Source organism: Nelumbo nucifera, chromosome 3 (assembly GCF_055504915.1).
Source record: "Nelumbo nucifera cultivar China Antique chromosome 3, China Antique-T2T, whole genome shotgun sequence".
In the NCBI taxonomy this organism is placed as follows: Eukaryota; Viridiplantae; Streptophyta; class Magnoliopsida; order Proteales; family Nelumbonaceae; genus Nelumbo; species Nelumbo nucifera.
Genome location: NC_142651.1, coordinates 88,161,396 through 88,182,500, shown reverse-complemented (window position 1 = coordinate 88,182,500; position 21,105 = coordinate 88,161,396). Strand labels below are relative to the sequence as shown.

At 38.9% G+C, this 21,105-nt stretch overlaps 1 protein-coding gene across 4 annotated transcripts in view; it reads left to right on the top strand.

Annotated features, from left to right (window-relative positions):
* The first annotated feature begins 4,175 nt into the window (after positions 1 to 4,175).
* Positions 4,176 to 21,105, top strand: part of LOC104590815 (cullin-4-like) — an 86,467-nt gene continuing 69,537 nt past the window's right edge. For all 4 annotated transcript variants that reach the window (XR_734172.3, XR_016084047.1, XM_010249568.3 and 1 more), the window contains exons 1-3: positions 4,176 to 5,493; positions 8,894 to 9,009; positions 9,141 to 9,487. Coding sequence is in view for 2 of the 4 variants with exons in the window: in XM_010249568.3 (XP_010247870.1) it covers positions 5,142 to 5,493; positions 8,894 to 9,009; positions 9,141 to 9,487 (815 nt within the window). In the remaining 2 variants the exon portion in view is untranslated. The remainder of the gene's footprint in view (positions 5,494 to 8,893; positions 9,010 to 9,140; positions 9,488 to 21,105) is intronic.

Below are 21,105 nucleotides of genomic sequence, written 5' to 3'. Positions count from 1 at the left end.
AATAACTTTGGCCGCTACAAGGCTTTTCTACGAATTGGGCTTTAGCTGCGAATTGGGTTTTAGTACGAATTTGCTCCAACTTCGGGCCCGATTTTGACCTCGATGCAGACCGAATTTATCCAAACCCAAAACATGAGATTGTGGAGTTCTCCCTTCTCCCTTCTCTTTCCAGTGCATCTTGAATCATCCGAATCGGAATCCGGTGTTGAGAGTTATGCTCCGATTACTGAACGGTGCTGAAATAGTGCAAAATCATCCGATTGGCCTTGTTTTGTTCCAGTTGCTTTATTGGTTGCCCTGAATCGAAATACAAGAGTAATGAGTCCAATTAAGTGTTAATTTACTGTAAAAGAATGAGTAACTGGAGATAAAAATATGATAATTTTTTATTCACATCAAGCACAAATCCTATATGGGAGGGAAAAATCAATTCAATAAAGTAAACAATAATCCTGGCCAAAAGTAAGCACAAATCATAGAAAAAATGACAAGAAAACAATAAAAGTAAAACCATGGGACTTAGATAACGAAAAAAGCTTGAAAAACAACACAAAGATTGATTTATCGTCAACAACTATGAAAAATGATCGAGAAAGACAAACCTCAACCTTGGTTAACTATGGAGAACAACAAAAAAGCCAAATCCTAATTGAGAGAGTAGGCAACTATGAAAAACTAAAGGTTCTCTCGAAGAAAGAACATAATCATAGCCCATGCAAAATAATTTAACAATGTTGAAGCAATCACTAGTGGAAAACTAGGAGATAAATAAGCAAAGAACCCTGCCAACCTGTGCAAAATACTTTAACATTCCAAGCCATTCAAGCGATCGTTAATGGAAAATTAGGAGAGAAACGAAGACGACTGTAGAAAGAGAAAGGGTTTTATGGGGTGAAGCTTAGCGTTAGGGTTTTTGGGCTTCTAAGTTCAAGGCTTACATCTAATTGAGAGAAACGATAAAAAAACTTGCAAAGAGAAATGGTTAGGGTTTATGTGGTTTCAATTGATGAAGTTCAATGAAGAGAGAGATAGAGGTTTTAGGGTTTCTCACCATGGTTAGAGAAAGAGATTTCTCATCATGGTTGCTAGAAATTTACTGCAATTCCCTCTCAATAGAGAGCCCAAAAACTATTGTGGTTGTTGGTTAGGGCTTTCAAGCGATAGAGATTTCTCACCGTGGTTGAGAGAGTGAGGGCTCCATATGAGAGGGAATGAGGGAGGGAGGGAGTGAGTGAGTGAGTGTGAGAGATAGAGAGAGAGTAAGAAGTGTTTTTGGATCAGTGTTCTCGAGCAATGAGCCAGGTCTCACCATTCAATTGGACACACGTCAACTTATTATTCATAGATATAATCACTTTTATGCACAGATGTAACATTAGCGATTCTTGAGGGTAGTTAGGGGAAAAATGTTGAAAACCTCTATTAGATTCCAAATACTGGATTCTCAGCGATTTCATCATACACATTTCCTTTCTATATAGATAGATAGATTCCTCAACTCTACACATTCCTTAACATTGACATGTAGATAGATGATCAAGATTTAACAAAAAGATGCATTAATCATTTGTTATTAACACATTAGAAATTATATACTTGAGTTATAGGGATTAGTGACTCTTTTATGATGATAATACTTCCATAAAATGGTGTTATAATTTGATTAAGAAATAACTTAAAAATCATTGACCCATTTACCATCGCATAAACTTTGAATAATACTCACATTATTAGGTCACTTTAAGAATGTTTTTTTTTTTATTTTTACAAAATACTAGTAAATAATTCTTGTATAAGATGCTGCACTTTTTTTTATGGTAAAAAGTTTGATACAATGTCCATCATAAAACCAGAAAATCAAAGTTTGTTGTGCTTCAACTAGCAGCTCATAGCTTTTCAAGGTGAGTTCCATATAAACACTTTTCAAGGTGTAAGATACCATTTGGCAAGTCTTTTTTCGAAAGATCTTCCAATAGCCTAGATGGTCAAAATATGTAACAAGCTTTTGGTCTCTTATCTTTAAAGATCTAGACCGTTTGGTAAGTATCCTAATCTACCATTTTCTACAAAGCTATCAAGTGAAGGATTTTAGGTGTAGAAAGATAGGAGGTTTCATTTAAAGGTTCCAAATTTTTGGCCATTTTGGGATTCAATGAGCTTTTTAGGGCATGAGTCTTTTTGACTTCTTGCATTTCATTGCCAAAACTAGGGGTGGATTCGAGCCGAGCCAAGCCGAATACCTGGCTATTTAAGCTCGATTCACATGAATAGTATCAAGCTCGAGCTCATTCGAGCTAGAGACTTGAGCTCAAGCTCGGTTCGGTTCATAACTCGCAAGTCGGATCGAGCTCGACTATAAGCCATTTTTTTTTGAAAAATAAAAATTATATGTATAAAATTATTTTGTTATTTTTAGACAAAAAATTAAGAATTATAAAAATTATTTACTATTATACATAAAAATAAAAATATTATTATATAATAAAATTATTTATTATATATGTATATATGTATCTATAATAAAAATTATTTATTTAATACTAGGCTTGCGAGCCTCACAAGTCAAGCTTCACCGGGCTTGAGCTTCACTGGGCTCGAGCTTGAGCTTGGGCTTGAATTCGGGTTGATGCTCAGCTTAAACTGAGTCGAGTCGAGCACAAATAGCTTATGAAAGGCTTGTCTTGTGGCCACCCCTGACCAAAGCACAAAAAGACCAAGCTTTGAAAAGCTTGAAAGACCACATGAAAATATTTGCCAAATGCTTCCTAAATGCATTTGCTATTTAATAGGGGTGGGGAACCATGATAACACCCTACACTAAACATAAAATATATGAAGCCCACCTATATTTTATGACTGGTGTGGGGTGTTATCATTGATTCCACAACCTATTATGCAATAATCGTGTTTATTTGAGTTCATTTTGTTTAGCTATTTTGTATTGTTCGATATAATCTATTAAAAGAAGCAAATAACCCTTCAAATGAACAATTATTGCTTGGAGGGTTGAGCTAAAGATTCGGTTAAGCTAGTTTAGACATGTTCATGGGCCTATCTTTGTCTCTGTATTAACAGAATATATTTAGGCCTAAGTCCAAGCTCGACTCTCATATAAAGTCCAAGGCCCAGGCCTGGGTCCGAGTCCAACCAAAAAAAAAAGTTTTTCTTTTTTATTCCATAAAAAGCTATTTTATTTACATTAAAAGATCTCAAAACCAACAAATAATGAGAATCCTAACTATTACTTGAAAAATACGAAGAGGAATAAAGAAAAAATATTATATATACATTTTTTATTATATAAAATATATTTTTATCATATAATATATTATCAACTCGGGCTTGGGCTCAGGCTCAGGCCAGGCTTTGTTGAGAAAATCCGAGCCCATCCAGAAATAAAGTCGGGCCTGGTGTTTTCGGCCCGAGCCTGAGCTTGTAGGCCTAAAATGCATGTCCAAGCCTTAATTTAGAATGAGTCAAGTCGGGCCGGTTTGTTGGGCTACTTTGCCCATGAACAGGTCTAGGCTAGTTCAACTGCTTTGAAGCACTTCAGTTAAGTTATTTAAAGAGGCTAAGGTGGACAATCCTTCAAATAAATGACCTACAATTGACTTCGGCTCCTTGCATTTTTCACCAATCATTGTTTATAGGTTGTTTATGTAGGTCCCACCTTAAAAAAAACTAGAAGCCTTGCCGGTGTGAGGCATAGATCCCAATTCCTACTTCATAATCCTCCCAAATGGGCATTTATAGCCAATTTAATCCCCACACTCACCTCACAACACTTGTAGCCGTGCATTAGGCTGTGTTTGGTTGCAATGTAAATAAATTTGTACTGATGCAAAACTATGATGGTGCAAATGATTTGAGTGTAAATTTTGATATAATTTTTTTTTTTTAAATTCAACTCATTTGTTTGATTATAGTATAAATGAAGTAAATTAAGACTTGAAGCAAAATAAAGTAAAACCCAAAACAAAATTAAAGAAAAATTTACATTATTTTCATTTGCACCCCCATGCATTTGAAATTGCACTTTAACCAAATACAACCTTCCGAAAATCTTCCCATAAATAAAATTATATAAATGTGGGAGATATTCTATATGTAAAGGAGACCCCAAGCTTGCTATTGCCTGTCTTAATAATCGAGTGGAGTCCGTGTGAAGATGGAATGCCATTATCGAATATGGCAAGAGAGAAGCCAACAAAGTTGCGGATTAATTAGTCATGTAAAAAATCTTCATACACCTTCATCTGTTGTTAATTGCTTGGATTTATGGGGACGCGCACCTGCTGTTCTGTGTAGCCCTATCTGGATTCGCGAATTTGGGCTTCGAGGCTCTCTGCATTTTCACCAAATTCATGGACTACCAGAAGCCCCTAATTCCGAAGTCTAAAACAGGCACTCTATAGTCGTAGTATATTACCATGTTAATGCAACGGGCACCTAATTCTGTATCCAAACACCCTGCCACATCCTCTCCTCGACACGCAAGCGACACGATTGAGTGGCTCACTTTCCGATACGCGAAAAACGAAATGCCTCCTCTCCTCAATCCTCATACCTTCTTCTACATTCCAAATTCAACCAATACCACCGACCGTAAATACTAAACCAAAACTACGTTTCCGGTTTCCCGTATCTCGACGCAACAATGCCAGAAACCCCTTAAGGCCTTAACACGTAAATCGTTTTTACAATCGCCTCTCCTACTACCTTTCCATCACTCTCTCTACATATTTGACACGTGTCCGTTAGCCGTTTTAATAAATTTATATTAAATTCAGCCAAATGTTGCAATCTCAAGGAGAGTGTTAAAGCGGTTGTAAAAGCGATTACAACGAAGCTTCTATTGGACGAATTCAAATAAAAAAATCTGTATTTTTTTCCTCTGAAAGTGAAGAGAAGAAGAAAAGTTCTGCTGCGTCCTTAGCAAGTATATTACCATGGTCGCATCCTTCGCTGGGGCTGAGAAATCGAAAAAAATATTCATTTAAATTCATCTCAGAACAAGACATACAGAGAGAGAGAGAGAGAGAGGTGAGGGAGAGAAATTCATTTCAGTTGCTGGATTCCAGTATTAAGTACTGTGGTTCGATCTCTCGGAGTCGCTCATACGATGCGCTTTTGATTGATTGATGTCTCACCATAACAAACGCCCGAACTGCAGCACCAGCAATACTAGCGGAAACAGTGGAGGCCCTTTCTCGAGTATGAAGAAGGCAAAGTCTCAAGCTGTGACTTGCTCTCTCGAGAAGAACGGTCTACAGCAGCAGCAACAGCAGAACCATGGCCAGCACCATCATTTCGACGATGAGGATTCTGCCATGGTTGTTGACGATGATCTCAAGGTCGACACCGTTGATGCGCCTCTATTGGCTCTCGGCGTCGGGTGCAGCGGAACCACTACTGGGATTGCCGCCAATTTGTCAAGAAAGAAGGCTACTCCCCCTCAACCGGCCAAGAAGCTCGTTATCAAGCTTGTCAAAGGTACGGGTGATTTCATTTTTATTTTAATTTGGTTGATTTTGTTCGGTAGTGGATACTGTTGGGTTTAGCTCTATAAAAATTTCTCCTTTTATCGTTTGTTTATTCCAAATTTAGCTGCTTCTCATATGTGAAAATTACAGTCTTTTTTCGTCTGCCCACGAATTTGCCTGGTTGATGCGAAAGAGAAAAGAAGAATGTGAGAGGATTCGGATATTGTTGAAATTTATACCTTTTTCAATTGAAATGTCAATTTGGCTATGTTTTGGGACAATATTGAATTGTTGCTGGGGCTTTCAAATGGAAAGGGATTCTTATTCAAGTTGGTATAAATGGAACTTAAGAAGTTTAAGGATTGGGAACTATATCGTTTCGTTGATATTGGACCAAATTAGGGATTCTGGTCTTTCTTTAGGAATGCATCGTCAAAGGGCGTTTATTGTTTTCTACCCCTTGATCTCATGAGGGTTTTATGACAGGATTTTCCACCAATGGGGCTTTTCTTTTAACGATCCCGTCATTTAGATGCTTGGTCATGGGGTTCATAACTATTTAACAAGAGGAAGCAAGTTTTACCTCTGTTATTTTCTGTTTTCAGTATTAAATGCCCTAATACTCACCTCTGTACATCTGCAAGAGTTAGTGAGGTATTTTTCTTTCAAAAAAAAGGGCTTTTAAAACATATGGAGAAGATATAGACCCAAGGTTGTATTTTCTTAGTGCATTTTCCATCCTCCTTTTTTCTTTTTTTCTTGTGAACTGATCTTTCAAAGGTCTCAAATGTGATCCTATATCCCTTTCTTTTAGTGTTGATTGCCCTTTAGTAAATTGAATACTTGGTTGTAAATGGTTTGAACCTCAAGCTAAGGTTGGGGTCGTTAATCATTAGTTAGCCTATAGAAATATTTGTTAAGGGAAGGAGTCCTCTTTTGACCTTGATTGTATTCTCAATTCTCAAATGTGTTTAGGGGACTATGGAGCTAAAAGATGTAACCTTAATAAGGAAAGTTGCTGGTAGCCTGGTATTAACCTCAAGGATGGAATGTTGAATATTTTGGAAGATATTTTTGGCTATGACTTGTGAGATTGAGGGGTGGTGCTCAAACAATCAGGTATGCTCTTTGGAGCTAATTTCTGATCAATGTAGTTGAATGAAGAAGATCTACAGATTTTTCTACCTGATGATTTAGAAAAAGCAAAGAGGGTAGGTCGAATTAGGGTTTTGGCTTGCAAGAGAGTAGAGAACAAGGTGCAAGAGTGAGGTACACAAGCATGTGTCCACCTCTACCTTTCATCTCCCCGTTATAGGTAAACTAATCCTAATGTAATTAGGACTATCCAAATTTGATTTGGTTAGACCTCTAATTTCATTAGTTATTAGAGAGATCCATATGCAAACCAATATCCATTATTCGACCTAAGCACATGACGACTTAAGTTGTCATGTTACTAGTCTAGCCCATTACTTGAGTGGTTTACTAATATAGCTGTTGCAAGTCTTATTAGGCTTGAATAATGTATGGCATGGGACCCATAAAGGTCTTATACTAGTCCATATGGGTTTGGCCCATGTAGGAAAAGCACATGGGCTGAATTCACCAGGTAAACCCAGTGAACCCTTGGGACCTGAGTCAATCGAATTGGGCTTAATACGGGCCCAACACTTAATTCTATTTACCCTTGGTTTCAGCCACCCTATGAAGACCAAGGATAATGGACTAACATAAGAAAAAAACCCATTAGGTTTCAGCCCTTAATGGTCTTTAGTTCTTAACCTCTTAGCCCAAAATAATAAAACACTGCTCACAGGGAAGGGCCTCTTCCCTGATTGCTAAATGCATTGTTACACTCTCTACTCGGATGGATTCTGGGATTAAAACCTTTTGCAAACCTTTTCATAAAATAACATATTATAAATATAAATATATTTTGCAAGATGATTTCAAAATAAGTTGAAATCTACTATCAATAGTTTTAGGTTTTCATTAGAGAGAGTGTTAACCCTTATATTCCCTGCCTGACAAAGGGGCTGATCCTATCACAATGATCATTTACTCAAGTAGCATTTCAAATTGCTCCAACATAACTAGGTATTTGATCCTTTGGGAGTTGGAAATTTTGTTAGAGCAGAATCGTTAGCTGCCATACAAGGAGTTCTTCTTGCAAAAGATTTGGGAGTGGAGTAGTTGCTGATTGAAGGGGATTCTAAGATAGTAATGGGGTGGCTAAATAGTTCAAAGGAGGTCACTTGGGTCAACAAGAACGAGCTCAAGAGATATAAATGCCTGACAAGAAACATGACTGTTATAGTACAGTGGGTGGGGAGATCAGTGAATGCCCTTGCAGTTACATTGGCAAAACAAGGGTCGGTTAGGGATACACTGTTTTGGGCTAAATTGTAATCTTATCAAGCATGTGTTCTTTGTTTTAGTTTTTTTGTTCATTTTTGTGGGCTCCATGTCTTGGAGATGCGGCAACTCGCGCCTCCCCAAGGGTCTGTAATCTCCTCTTGATTTTAATGAAATGTGATTTATTTTTTGATCAATAAATGTGATTTATTACTTATCAAAAAAAAAAAAAGGTATTTGACCCTTAGAGGATCTCACTAGTTGGCATATCAAAAGCAACTTGGTCTAAAACCTAGTGCAATATCATTATCCAGTCTAGGGTTAAGTGCAACTTTTCTAGTCTTGGCCATCCGTCTCTAAGGTCCAGAGCATAATTGGAAATTGGTCTATGTTCAGTGTTTCTCACAAACATCCACTGATTGTACCTTAGGTCTAACCCTAGCAACTGAGACAAGTTTCCCTACCATTTCGGTAGTACATAAGTGTTAGTTTTGTCAGGATATAATGGCTGAGAACTTTTTGAACTAACATAAGTCTCATAAATGTCCAGTTTAAGGGGTAATGTACAAAAAACACACCAATCACAAACATGAAATAATAATGATATGGTTTATTATTAATTCATAGAATTCAGTATACATCATTCTGATTGGAGCTAAGGGCATGCATTGTCTAACACTTTCCTCAATCAGAAAATCAGCATGTTTTAATGAACTTCTATTGTTTTTTTGCTTGACCATGAAAAACAAAACTTAGGAACCGGAAAACTGAAACATACCTATTACCTACATCTATTTTTCCTCAAGTCAAATTGAGATTAATTTCAATCAGAAATATAAGATTTGGATGGGTCTAATTCTGTATTATTTTTGATAGTTCCAGAGTTGTAAAGGAATGATAGGGTTTTGGGTAGTTGGGTTTTGATTTTTTGTCCCAATTATCTGAACTGTCAACTGTGAAATGGTTAAACTGTTTGGACTTTGGTTTGGTTTTGTTTTCACTCTTACCTGTTCATGCTATTAATTAAATCTTCACTTTGGTTTGGTTTGATGAAGATAAACCAAAGCTGCCAACAAGTTTTGAGGAGGATACATGGGTAACATTGAAGTCAGCTATTAGTGCTATATTTTTAAAGCAGCCAGATCCTTGTGACTCTGAGAAGCTTTATCAGGTCTCTTTTTACTGCAGTGTCTTGCAATTATATGTTTACTGTAGTGTCTTGTTTTGTTTGCATTGCCAATTGTGGTTCAGCTATGAATCTTATTGTGAATTGGGTTGTAAATGAATCATTTGTGTTATTAGGCTGTTTGTGATCTTTGCTTGCACAAGATGGGAGGAAATCTTTATCAACGAATTGAGAAGGAATGTGAAGCACATATTTCAGCAGCACTACAATCTTTGGTTGGTCAGAGCCCGGATTTGGTGGTTTTCTTGTCTCTTGTAGAGAAATGCTGGCAAGATCTTTGTGACCAAATGTTGATGATTCGTGGTATAGCCCTGTATCTTGACAGAACATATGTGAAACAAACCCCAAATGTGCGTTCCTTGTGGGATATGGGGTTGCAACTGTTCCGCAAACATCTATCTTTGTCTCCAGAAGTTGAGCACAAAACGGTCACAGGCCTTCTAAGATTGGTTGAGAAGGAAAGGTACATTTTGGAGCTTTAGAGAAATTCTCCCTTGATTGTAAGAAAAAAAAAACATGAAAGATTAGTTTTAGGGATCAATATGTATGGGTAATAAAGGTCTTTTTATCTTCCTTAAAGTCTTTTTTTTTGATCTGTTGGAACATGGCATATTACAACTGAATAAGCTTATTCACATACTATGTGGTGGTGATAATTATTCTTTGCTTAGAGCCTTAGATATGTGGAGACTATCAAACACGTAGAACAATTTGATGCTAGGGTGTTGGAATTTTGCATGCAACCTACTTGTGATCCAATTATTCTCTTGTTGCTATGCTTTAATGTGCTAATATAAAGAAAAACAAAAGAGGGGAATATTAGAAACTGAGAAGGTGGAGAAAACCAAAAGCACAGCCATGTCATAGTCCAAAGAGGCCACTTCACCTCAAATATAGACAGGTGGCAAGGCGAGATTAGGTGACAGTGTACTGCCTTGGGCACTAGTTAGACATATTTTTTTTTGAAAAAATTACCTATAATTTTTTTTGTTTTTCTTTTGGTAGTAAATAGAAAAAGAAAATTTTATTAAGAAATAAGAAATAGAATACAAGAAAGGTGATAAGATATCACCCAAAAATAAAGAAAAAAACAATACCCAAAACCAACCTCCCTCCTATAAAACCTTTAAAGATAACCACCTACTCTGGCCAAACCTTCAAAGTCAGAATGAGGCCATTAAATGAAGATGATAAATTTGAAGAGGATGGAGGTGATTGACTTGTAAAAAGCAAAGGAATTGGGTGCCGATAAACTAGTTGTTGAAGGTGACTCCATAGTAATTATAAGCTGGCTGTTGGATGGAGTAAAGCTAATTGGTGTTACAGAAATGGAATCAGAAGGTTAGGTTTAATGGAATATTAAGACATAGCAAATAGAAATACAGTGGGTACCAAGGTCAGCAAGTGGCTTGGCTGGTGCTTTAGCAAAGCAAAGGGTTACTAGACGTCAGCTGTATTGGGTTCGGTTGTAAGATCTGAGTTGGGGTGGGTAGCAGGGGCTGTGCTTACACTCTATTTTTGTAATGTAAAGCTGAAACCTCTTGTTGTACTGCATTTTCTTTTATCTAATAAAATTCTGTTTTTTGTTGATGATAAAAAAAAGGAGGATGGAGGTGAAGAATCTGAATCTGGTGAGGAGGTTTGTATAGATGAAACTCATGATATTGGAAGATCGATAAATTGGGAGAAAGTGGAAGCTTTAAGCCTCAAGGTTAAGGGTGCTCAAGGTAGTTTGAGAGTTCTTGGTTTAGCAGGGGATGATGATAATGAGGAGGGTAAGGAGGTTGCATAACAATCTTTTGAAAGAAATTCGGTTTTAGAGTTAGAAAGGATCAATGAGTATCCTTTCTCAAAGGCTTTCTTGGAGGGTCGTAATGCTGTGAGATGTTTTAGAAGTAAAAAGGAAGATCATTATACTCTTCAGGTTTGAAAAGTTTTTGCTAGGTTGAAAGGGGGATTATTTGGTATTGGGGTTTGTAAGAAGGTGGGCAAGAGAAGTAAAGGGGTCATTCACAATCTACTGAAGATGCTCAACAATGAACAATGTTGGGAGATTTTAAATTGGAAGGTTTGTGTCGTTCAATTTTTTTTTTTTTCCGGTCTTTAAGAGGTGTAGTGAAAGTTGTAAAGTCTGTGTCATAAGGTGGGGTCAGGAGGGCAGTATTTTTTCTTTTTTTTTTTTTCCTGGTTTGTTAGGTAAGTTGTTATAGGGTTTTTTTCTCAGGTGAGGTAGTGTTTTTTGGTTTCTGGAGTGTCAAGCTGTGGTTGGTTTAGGCCTTTTTTCTTCTCTTGGGTGACTTTTGGTCACCTTTCTTGTACTTTCTTTTTTTACTTCACTACAAAAAAGTTCTCAAGGTCAGGATCTCCTCACACCTGAAAACCCACACCCATGCAAGAAATTCAACTCTTACCATCACCCCAACACTACTCATCCAACCAGCACCAAGACCATTCATTTTTCCAGCTCCAAAAATATTTTCTTGCAAATTCTTCCCCTCCCAGAAAAAAACAAGTCCCGATGTTTTGCTTATTTGAACTTCTATTTCCACTATCTTTTCCAAATCCAACCTTTTCTCTTTCTCACTTGGTCTAAACTCACCTCTTCATTCTCCTCTTGCCCCTTAGAATCCTTTTCCTCATCCTTACTCTTTTTTCTTTGTCTTCTTTCCTCCCTCAACACCTTCATCTTTTTTTGATCAGTAATGAAAACATATTTTATTAATTAAAGAGAAAGAGAGGAAGATTACAACAAATGGGTAGCCTCGGCGACCCTCTAAAACTGGACCAAGAAACAAAACAAATGGCTAAGCCTTTTTATCATTACAATTGGGCCCAAAAGCATTGCTCTCTGTTAACCCATCGCTTTGCTAATTGATCTGCTAGACTGTTAACTGACCTTGGAGTCCAAAGGAGTCCAAAGGTGTTAACCCCTCAACACCTTCATCTTCTCCACCTTTTTATGCAAATTATCAGAACAATACCTCCCTTCGTTGCTCTGATTTCTATTTTTAACATTTACACACTTCCTCTTGTATACCCTCTTGAATTTATTACATGGGCTGGCTCCCAACAGACCATCTTTCAGATGATCAAAAACTTTTGTAATGTGAATTGAGTGTCCAGTATTTGGTCCTTTGGGTTTGGCCAACACTCTACCCAAACAAGGGATCAACTGGGAAGATTTATTTTGGGCTGAGTTGTAATTCTGAACTTGCTGGGGTTCAGGTTCCCTAACTCTAGGGCTTGAACCTGTGTACTTTTTTAAAGTTTTAATCGAAGTTACCATTTCTTATAAAAAAAAAGCATTTGGTCCTTTGGTTTTTCAGATTAACGAAAGATTTGTCACCTTTTTTTGCTGATAAAAAAAAAGGTTTGTCATCTTTTTTGGTCCCTTCAACTACACTTCCATCTCTTTTCTGCCCCAAGTCCACCCCTGGCTTCCCAACTACCACTCAGAAACATTCCCAGGAGCCATCATCTCCACTTTTACACTTGAAACTTCTAAAATACTGGGTTTCCTTCCCCCAACTCCAAAGACCCATTGCCATTAATTGCTTCAACGACCTGATCATCCTGTTTTGAACCAGCTCCGATGTTGGAATTCTGATCATCCCGCATCTGTATGGAGCCACCGTCAAACTCCTTTAGCTTGCCCCCATTTTTAATCTATCATTCTTCCTTGTCATCTTGAGAACTCAATCAACTTATTTTTGCCCTCCCCAATGTTAACCCACTCCTTTATCCTACCACCCTCTTCCCTAATTCTGGTTTTTCCAAAACCAAAACAGAACCCTTATCCTCTCCTCTATAATCTTGTTTCCCATCTTTCCCATAAGATATTGAACTCCACTATCATGACTTCCTGAAGTCACAACCACAACAGATGCTTCCACCCCCTGGTGAATAGCCTTCTTCACACCAACTTCTCTAACCCCTCCTTTATCAAGACCCCTTGAAATCCACAGTCTAAACTTCCATCTGAACACATTTTCAGATCCCCGCCTCCATCAACTCTTCCTTCCTCCCCACACGTCAGCAGCAAACCACTCTCCATGTGCTCAGTCTCCTGCCCCTTTTCATGAACCCGGACGGTTTGTCTTAACTCCCCATTTGACCTCTTCTGACTCTCATACTTGCAACATGGGTTTAGACTCAAAACCTGCATTTTCATGGCTTGTATATCCCATGTACCTCCTCAGATTGAGCTGCAGCAACCAAATCAACCAATCTTGGCTCTGCAGCATCTCCAGCTCCATCACCCCCTGACATGACCATTGATTGCCTCAGGCCTGCTCAAGATAGAATCAACGATTCTTGCCTCAACAGTCCCCAACTCTTGACACTGATTTTGTTTTTTCATCTCAATACATAACCTGTCATCAGTGACAGCACCTCAACCATCCTCCCCATTCTTTGAGCAATCTAAGACCACAGCTGACTTACCTGATATATCCTTCTCACCCATTGCTTCACCTGGCCTTCCTTTCCTTTGAACTGATCTATTGAACTTTGTAATATCCCAAACCTACTTCTCCCACTACTCTTTTTCTCTACCCTCTCTTTGTAGCTTTTTTTTTTTTTTTTTTGAGTCTGATTGTGAACGATCTTTGAAGCGACACCCTTTATTATTTTGTGATGAATGAGAGCCATTCTGAAAATGTTATATTTTCAATTTCTTAATTTTTTGTATTAAAAATAGATGTAAATCAGTCCTCAAATATTAGGTGTAAATTTGAAGATTAGAAGAAGAGAAAAGAAGAAGAGAAGTAAGAGCAGTAGCACAAGAGAAGAAGATGGCGAAAAGAGAAGGAAAAAGAAGAAGAATTGAATTATCCTCCCTTTCTCCTCTAATCCTTTTTTATTAAGAATTAATGTTAGAGTAATGACAAGTATGCCCTTAAGTGGGCGGCCAACTAAGCAGTAACATAAAGAAATTAAACAAAAAAGAAATAACAGGCCCATTAGCCAACAAGAAAAGAAAAGATATTACAAGAGAAGATACTAGGACCCATTCGGCCCAGTCTCTTTACACTCCCCCTCAAGCTGAGCATAGATGTCAATCATGCCCAGCTTGCTTATATAGTGTGTCATTTTCCCTCTTGGAACTCCCTTGGTCAAGATATCAGCCAATTGTTCGTCTGATGTGATGAATGGCAAACAAACTTCTCCTGAGGAAACTCTTTCCCTTATAAAATGTCTATCAACCTCAATGCGCTTAGTTCTGTCATGTTGAATAGGATTTTGTGCAATGTTGATAACTGCTTGGTTGTCACAGTAGCATCATCAGCTTCTCGTAGTCAACCCCCAATTCTTCTAAAAGGGATCGTAGCCACAGTAATTCTGACACACCATGTGCCATCCTGTATTCTGCTTTAGCTGAGGATCTAGCAACTACAAACTGTTTCTTACTCCTCCATGACACAATGTTCCTAGCGACCAGAGCACAATAACTTGAGGTGGAGGCAAAGACATATAGACCTCTTCATGTAGGTCTCCATTCAAGAAGGCATTTTTAACATCAAACTGGTGTAATGGCCAATCAAAAGTAGCGGCTAGAGATAACAAAACCCTGACTGAGGTCATCTTAGCTACAGGAGCAAATGTCTCAAGATAGTCAATACCATACATTTGAGTGTAGCCTTTAGCAACCAGCCTAGCCTTAAACCTCTCAATAGAGCCATCAGAGTGATATTTAATGGTAAACACCCATTTATAACCCACTGGTTCCTTCCCTTCAGGCAAGTCAACAATATCCCAGGTATGGTTCTTATGCAAAGCATCTAGTTCAGCCATCATAGCATCCCTCCATTTAGGTTGAGATAAGGCTTCCGGTACGGACCTGGGTATCACATGGGAAGAAACAGAAGAAAGAAAGGAGTAGTAGGAAGGAGAGAGAAGGCTGTAAGGCAGATGTTTGGAGATACAATGGGCTGTACACTCCCGCTTGCCCTTGCGGAGAGCAATAGGAAGGTCAAGGTCTGGGAAAGCTGTAGATGGGTCAGAAGAAGGCTGACCTGTTACCTCAGTAATGATGGGAGGAGCAAGAGCCTCTTCTGTAGGAGTGGAAACAACCTGCCCATGTCTGAATCTCTGCCTTTGGTACCACCTTTGGAGAACAGGAGAAGGAGGAATTATAGGAGAATGAGGTGGAAGAGGAGGAGGAATAGGAATATCGGAGGTAGGTCCAGTGAGAAAAGTAGACACCTCATGATAGGACTCAAGAGGAATGGGAAGAGGAACAACTGGAGACATAGCAAAGGGTTCTTCAGATTTCTCCCCATCAGGAGAAATGCTAAAGAAGGGAGTCAACTCAGCAAAGGTGACGTCCTGAGATACAAAGCGGGTGCCACTAACTGGATCAAAACAGCAATATCCCTTCTGTGTGGAAGCATATCCCAGAAAAACACATTTACGAGCCTTAGGTTCAAACTTGTGCCTTTGATGACTATGAATATGCACATAGCAGGTGCACCAAAAAACATGGAGAGGAAGAGAAAAAATATCCTCATCCGAGAAGAGAAGGCTAAAGGGGGTTTTGAAGTTAAGGCCTCGGGAGGGCATACGGTTGATAAAAAAAGTAGCAGTAAGAAGAACATCTGCCCAAAATTTTATAGGAACATGGGATGCAAACAAGAGGGATTTGGCAACTTCAACCACATGTCTTTTCTTCCTTTCCGCCACCCCGTTTTGTTGTGGAGTGTAGGAACAAAAACTTTGATGAATAACCCCAAAAGTTTCAAGATAGGCAGAGAGGGTTCTCTCAAAATACTCCTTAGCATTATCAGAACGAAATATTTTGATACGAGTGTTAAATTGGGTGAGGATGAGTTCATGAAATTTTTGCACAATAGCTGGTACTTCATCCCTGGATTTCATTAGATAAATCCAAGTGTAACGAGAGTAGTCATCAATAAAAAGGATAAAGTACCTGTAACCCCCCATAGTTGGCAAATGATATGGCCCCCACACGTCAGAGTGAACAATATGAAAAGGAGAAAGAGATCTTTTATTGCTTACTGAATAATAATGTCTACAATGCTTTGCCAGTTCACACGACTCACAATGAAGACTCGATAAAGACACTCCCTTAAACATATTTGGAAACAAATGACTCAAAGTAGAAAATGACAAATGACCAAACTGAAAGTGGCATAACAAGACTTTGTTAACAGATTCTGACAAAACTGACTCTAAGGCAACTCCATGAGGTGGTCCCAAAGCTCGATCCGGTGTGTCCAACAAGTATATTCCGTTCGCCTCATGGCCACTCCCAATCATCCTCTGAGATTGCAGGTCATGAAAAACACAATGAGTGGGAAAAAAAGGTTATGCTGCAATTCATGGATTTAGTTAAGCTGCTAACAGATAAAAGGTTTTTGTTAAGTTTAGGGACATGAAGGACAAAGGATAAATAAAGGGTGTCAGAGGTCTTTATATCTCCTTTACCAGAGATGGGAGCAAGAGACCCATCAGCAAGGGATATTTTCTCTTTGCCAGAGAGAAGGTGGTATGAGCAGAAGAGATTAGACAGGCTGGTCATATGGTCTGATCGATTGGAATCAATAATCCAAGGGATTTTATGATTACCTGAAACTGAAGCACGGTTTGCAGAAGCACGAATACCTGAGTAAGCAAATGCAGATGAAGATGATGTGTTGTTGTTGGAAGAGTGAGATGAAGAAACAGTAGCTTCCAAGTGATTTAGTAGCCTTCCATACTTTTCAAAATTCGCCTTCATTGCTGCCAATTGCTCAATGGTTGATTTTTCTTCACTCTCCTTATTTCCTCCTTCAGGTACTGTAGCAACATTAGCTGTCTTAGGCTTTCCTACCTGACTGCCCTTCTTAGAGCTGTTGTTATTCTTAAACCTATCAGGAAGAAGCTCAGGATGAAGCTTCCAGCAAGTGTCCTTTGTATGCCTCGGTTTCTTGCAATATTCACATATCTGCTCCTTTTTCTCAGTAAGACCCTTTGGCTTTATTCCAGCATGTGCAAAGTGTTCTGTAGGTGGACCCTGCAACTGAACCTGTCGCCTACTCTCCTCACTGCTTATCATAGCATATGCCTGGGAAAGAGTAACCTCATCTCTGGCCACGATATTTTGCCTAATGATGTCAAACTCAGGGTTGAGTCCAGTGAGAAATTCAAACACCCTATTTCTCTCCACCAACTTCCTATACATTTCAGCATCATTCTTACTCTCCCGTACAACTGTCTCCATAACATCAATTTCTTGCCATAGGGATTTCAGTATAGAGTAGTAGATTGCTACACTCTTCTCTCATTGTCTTTGGTTCTTCACATCACTTTTCAACTTATAATCTCTGGCTACATTCAACTTCTGTGAATAGGTCTCAGTAACACTGTCCCATATCTCCTTAGCCGAAGACATTCAGAGATAATGCTGATTTATATGAGGTTGCATAGAATTGACCAACCATCCTATGACAGTATAGTTCTCTTGCATCAATTTTCTCAAATTCAGGGTCTGTCTCTTTGGGTTTCACTTTACTACCTATGAGATACTCGAGTTTTCCTCTACTACATACATAAATTCTTATAGACTGTGCCCAAGCAAGATAATTTGCCCCATCTAGCTTGATTGTGGTCACACCAGTCAAAACGGAATCTACCGAGCCAAGGTCGGAAACCGACACTTGCTTGAACTCACTTCCGTATGGCTCCATTAATCAAACAAAAATCAAAGAAACAGAAATTTTGTCTATATAAACTTACTTGAAGTCAAACCAGAACCCAGATGCTTGAAAACTAGGGTTTTACTCCGTCCGGCTGTTGGGGAGGAAGAGAGAAGATGCAGCCGCTCCTACCAGAACTTCCCAATCTCTTCCAATCCTGAACCACCCTCCTTTAGGAGTCACAAGACTCCTCCCAAGCACAGAGCGCCACACCCAAAGCTTCACCTTTACATGTACCTTCAAAAATCTCTAATCGGCTAGGGTTTTGGGCAACAACAGAACAACACCGCTTCTTGGCAATATCCATCCAGATTTAAACTCTCCAAACCCTCTACCAACTAGGCCAGAGATCCTTTGAACTATAGAGAATCAATCTCTCTATACACTCTCTTAATATAAGGATGTATGGGAAAAGAGGAAGAAGAAAAAAAAAGGAAGAAATAGACCTGCTCTGATACCAAGATGTAAATCATTCCTCAAGTATTAGGTGTAAATTTGAAGATTAGAAGAAAAGAAAGGAAGAAGGGAAGTAAGAGCAGCAGCACAAGAGAAGAAGATGGCGAAAAGAGAAGGAAAAAGAAGAAGAATCTAGTTATCCTCCCTTTCTCCTCTAATCCTTTTCTATTAAGAATTAATGTTAGAGTAATGACAAGTATGCCCTTAAGTGGGCGGCCAGCTAGGCAGTAACATAAAGAGATTAAACAAAAAAGAAATAACAGGCCCATTAAGAGAGGCCAATTAGCCAACAAGAAAAGAAAAGATATTACAAGGGAAGATACTAGGACCCATTCGGCCCGGTCTCTTTACAAAAATTATCAAAGGAGAGCCAATAATAATGAATCTTGCATGTAAAAAACACATTGCACCTTTAACTTCATTAAGAAATATTACTTTTAAATAATGAGGGACTTTTTATGGGAACTAGGTGAAGGGAAGGGAGATCCATCATATGGATGACCGAACCATGCAGAGTGGCTGGGCGAAATTTTAAAAAATTTCTTTCTCCCTTCCGGGAATCGTATTCCCTGATTTAGAAAAATTGCATTTTTCAAGGTTCTTTTTTGAAACAAATCGGACCAGATCTGTAACCAAAATAAAGGGAGGTATATACCTGATACGGAAGTCACGGCCAAAGGGGACACCAAATCCTGCCTCCACTGAAAATGACACATCTTAGGATGAAGCAGGATCAGCAAAGCAATTCTTCAATAAGAATTGTAATCCTTTAGTAAGGATCACGCAGGGGATATGAGCACAACTTAAGATCTGATTTTTCTAGCAAAAATTAGAATAAAAAACAATTCTTGATCAGTCCAAGACTATGGAGATCGAATTGGGTAGGGCGGCAAGAACAGAGGAAAGAACTGGTTGCAGTAAAAGTGTTTCATAGGAGGAATTCGCCCTCTATTTATAACCTTTCTGGATCAGCTTCCTAATCCTATCAGGAAAGGGTTCTTTGATCCAAATCTTTATTTGGATCTAAACTCTTAAGTGGATAAGACTTATCTTATCCTCCTACTGATCCAGATCCGGATCTAAACTCAAATTCACCCATAATTAATTAATCAAATTAACCTATTTCGAAATGGGCTTTAGGCCTATTAAGTTATCAGGTTCACTTCCCTTTTAATTTGCTGGCTAGCTTGACTCTCCTTGTATGGCGTGGGACCCTAACATTAATCTCCACAAAAGCCATATGGGTTCAGCCCAACCTCTGTTACAAGGCCTGGCCGAATTCACTGTTGAACACAGTGAACCCCTGAGCCCATTAGTATGGGCTTTTAGCAGGCCCAACATTTACCCTAAATGGTCCTTGGGTCCAACCACCTAATGAAGGCCCAAAGACTACGGACTTAAGTGAGATTAGCCCATCAGGTAAAAACCCTAAATGGTCTTACACTTAACCTCTCAGCTCATAATGATCAAACACTGCCCGACAAGAGAGGACCTCTCCCTCGGCTGCAAGGTACAGTGTCGCACTCTTTACTCAGGATGGATCCCAAGAATTAAAAACTTTGCAAACCTTTTTCATGAAAACATAATATATATATCTCTATATAAATATATTTTGCAAAACAAATTTCAAACATGTTTGAAATCAACTGCCGACAGTTTAGGTTTCCATCAGAGAGAGTGCTATCCCCGATCATTCACTTTGAAATTTCGCCCAACCTTCCTGCAGGGTTTGGCCATCCATGTGATGGATCTCCCATCCCTTCACCAATAGCCATCTTAGCTGATTGTGCCCACTCCAAATAATTTATACCATCAAGTTTTGTTGTAGTAATGATCCCAGACCCAAAAATATCACTACTACCTCCAACACCCAATCCCACTGTACCGATAGATTTCATCTCGGTATTCCAACTTTCCATCTTACTTCAAACAGTTCAACAGTAAGAAAAAATAGATTAGAGACCTTCAAAAAATGATTTAATATCACACACACAAAAACCAACCCTTACGGAAGAAGAAAACTCTAGCTGGAGAGAAATCTCTTTCCTCCTCTCGCCTCCCAACAGAGAGGAGTGAATCGATCACTCCGGGAGGCTCAGAAAATTCCAGAAACCAGACCACCCTCTTCAAGAAATCAAAAGAAAGCTAACATTACCTGGCCGCCCAAGATCAGATAAAAAACAAAGAGTCCAACTTTTCTAGGACTCTTCCCCGTACTCCAGTTCTTCCTAATTTTGATGCCGAACAGTAGATCACCTTCCTGATGACTAGATCCCACCAAAAAATCCAAGAACTAGGCAATCTACAGCAGATCGATCAACCCTTTATTACTGTTAGACAGTGTATGCCCTTAGCTCCAATCAGAATGATGTACCTTATGACATTTAATGTAAATGAATAAAGTACATATTTGATTCATGTTATTTGTGGTGTGTTTGTTTGTAATACCCTTAAACTGGACACTTAATGAGACTCGTGTTAGTTTAGAATGTTCATAGCTGTTGGATAAGTCTGGGGAGATTTATCCTGGTAAGGTTGACACTGGTGTGCCGCCAAGTGTTGGGGTGGCCTGTCTTAGCTGCCAGGGTGAGACCCGAGGTACATGCAATGTAGGTTTACTTGAAACCCTGAACCGGACCAGATTTCTAGTATTGCCCTGGACCTTGGTGATTAGTGGGCAAAACTGGAAAGTTACACCTGACCCCTAGACTCGATTATGATACTGCACTAGGTGTCGGATTGGGCTGTCTTTGATATGCTAATCAGTGAGATCCTTATAGGGGGTCAAAGCCTGGGTTTGTTGGGACAGTTCGAGAATTAATCTGAGTGGGTGATCATAGTGACAGGATCAGCCCCTTTGTCGAACAAAGGTAATGATCGGGGATGCACTCTCACTGATGGAAACCAAGACTGCTGGCAACCGATTTCA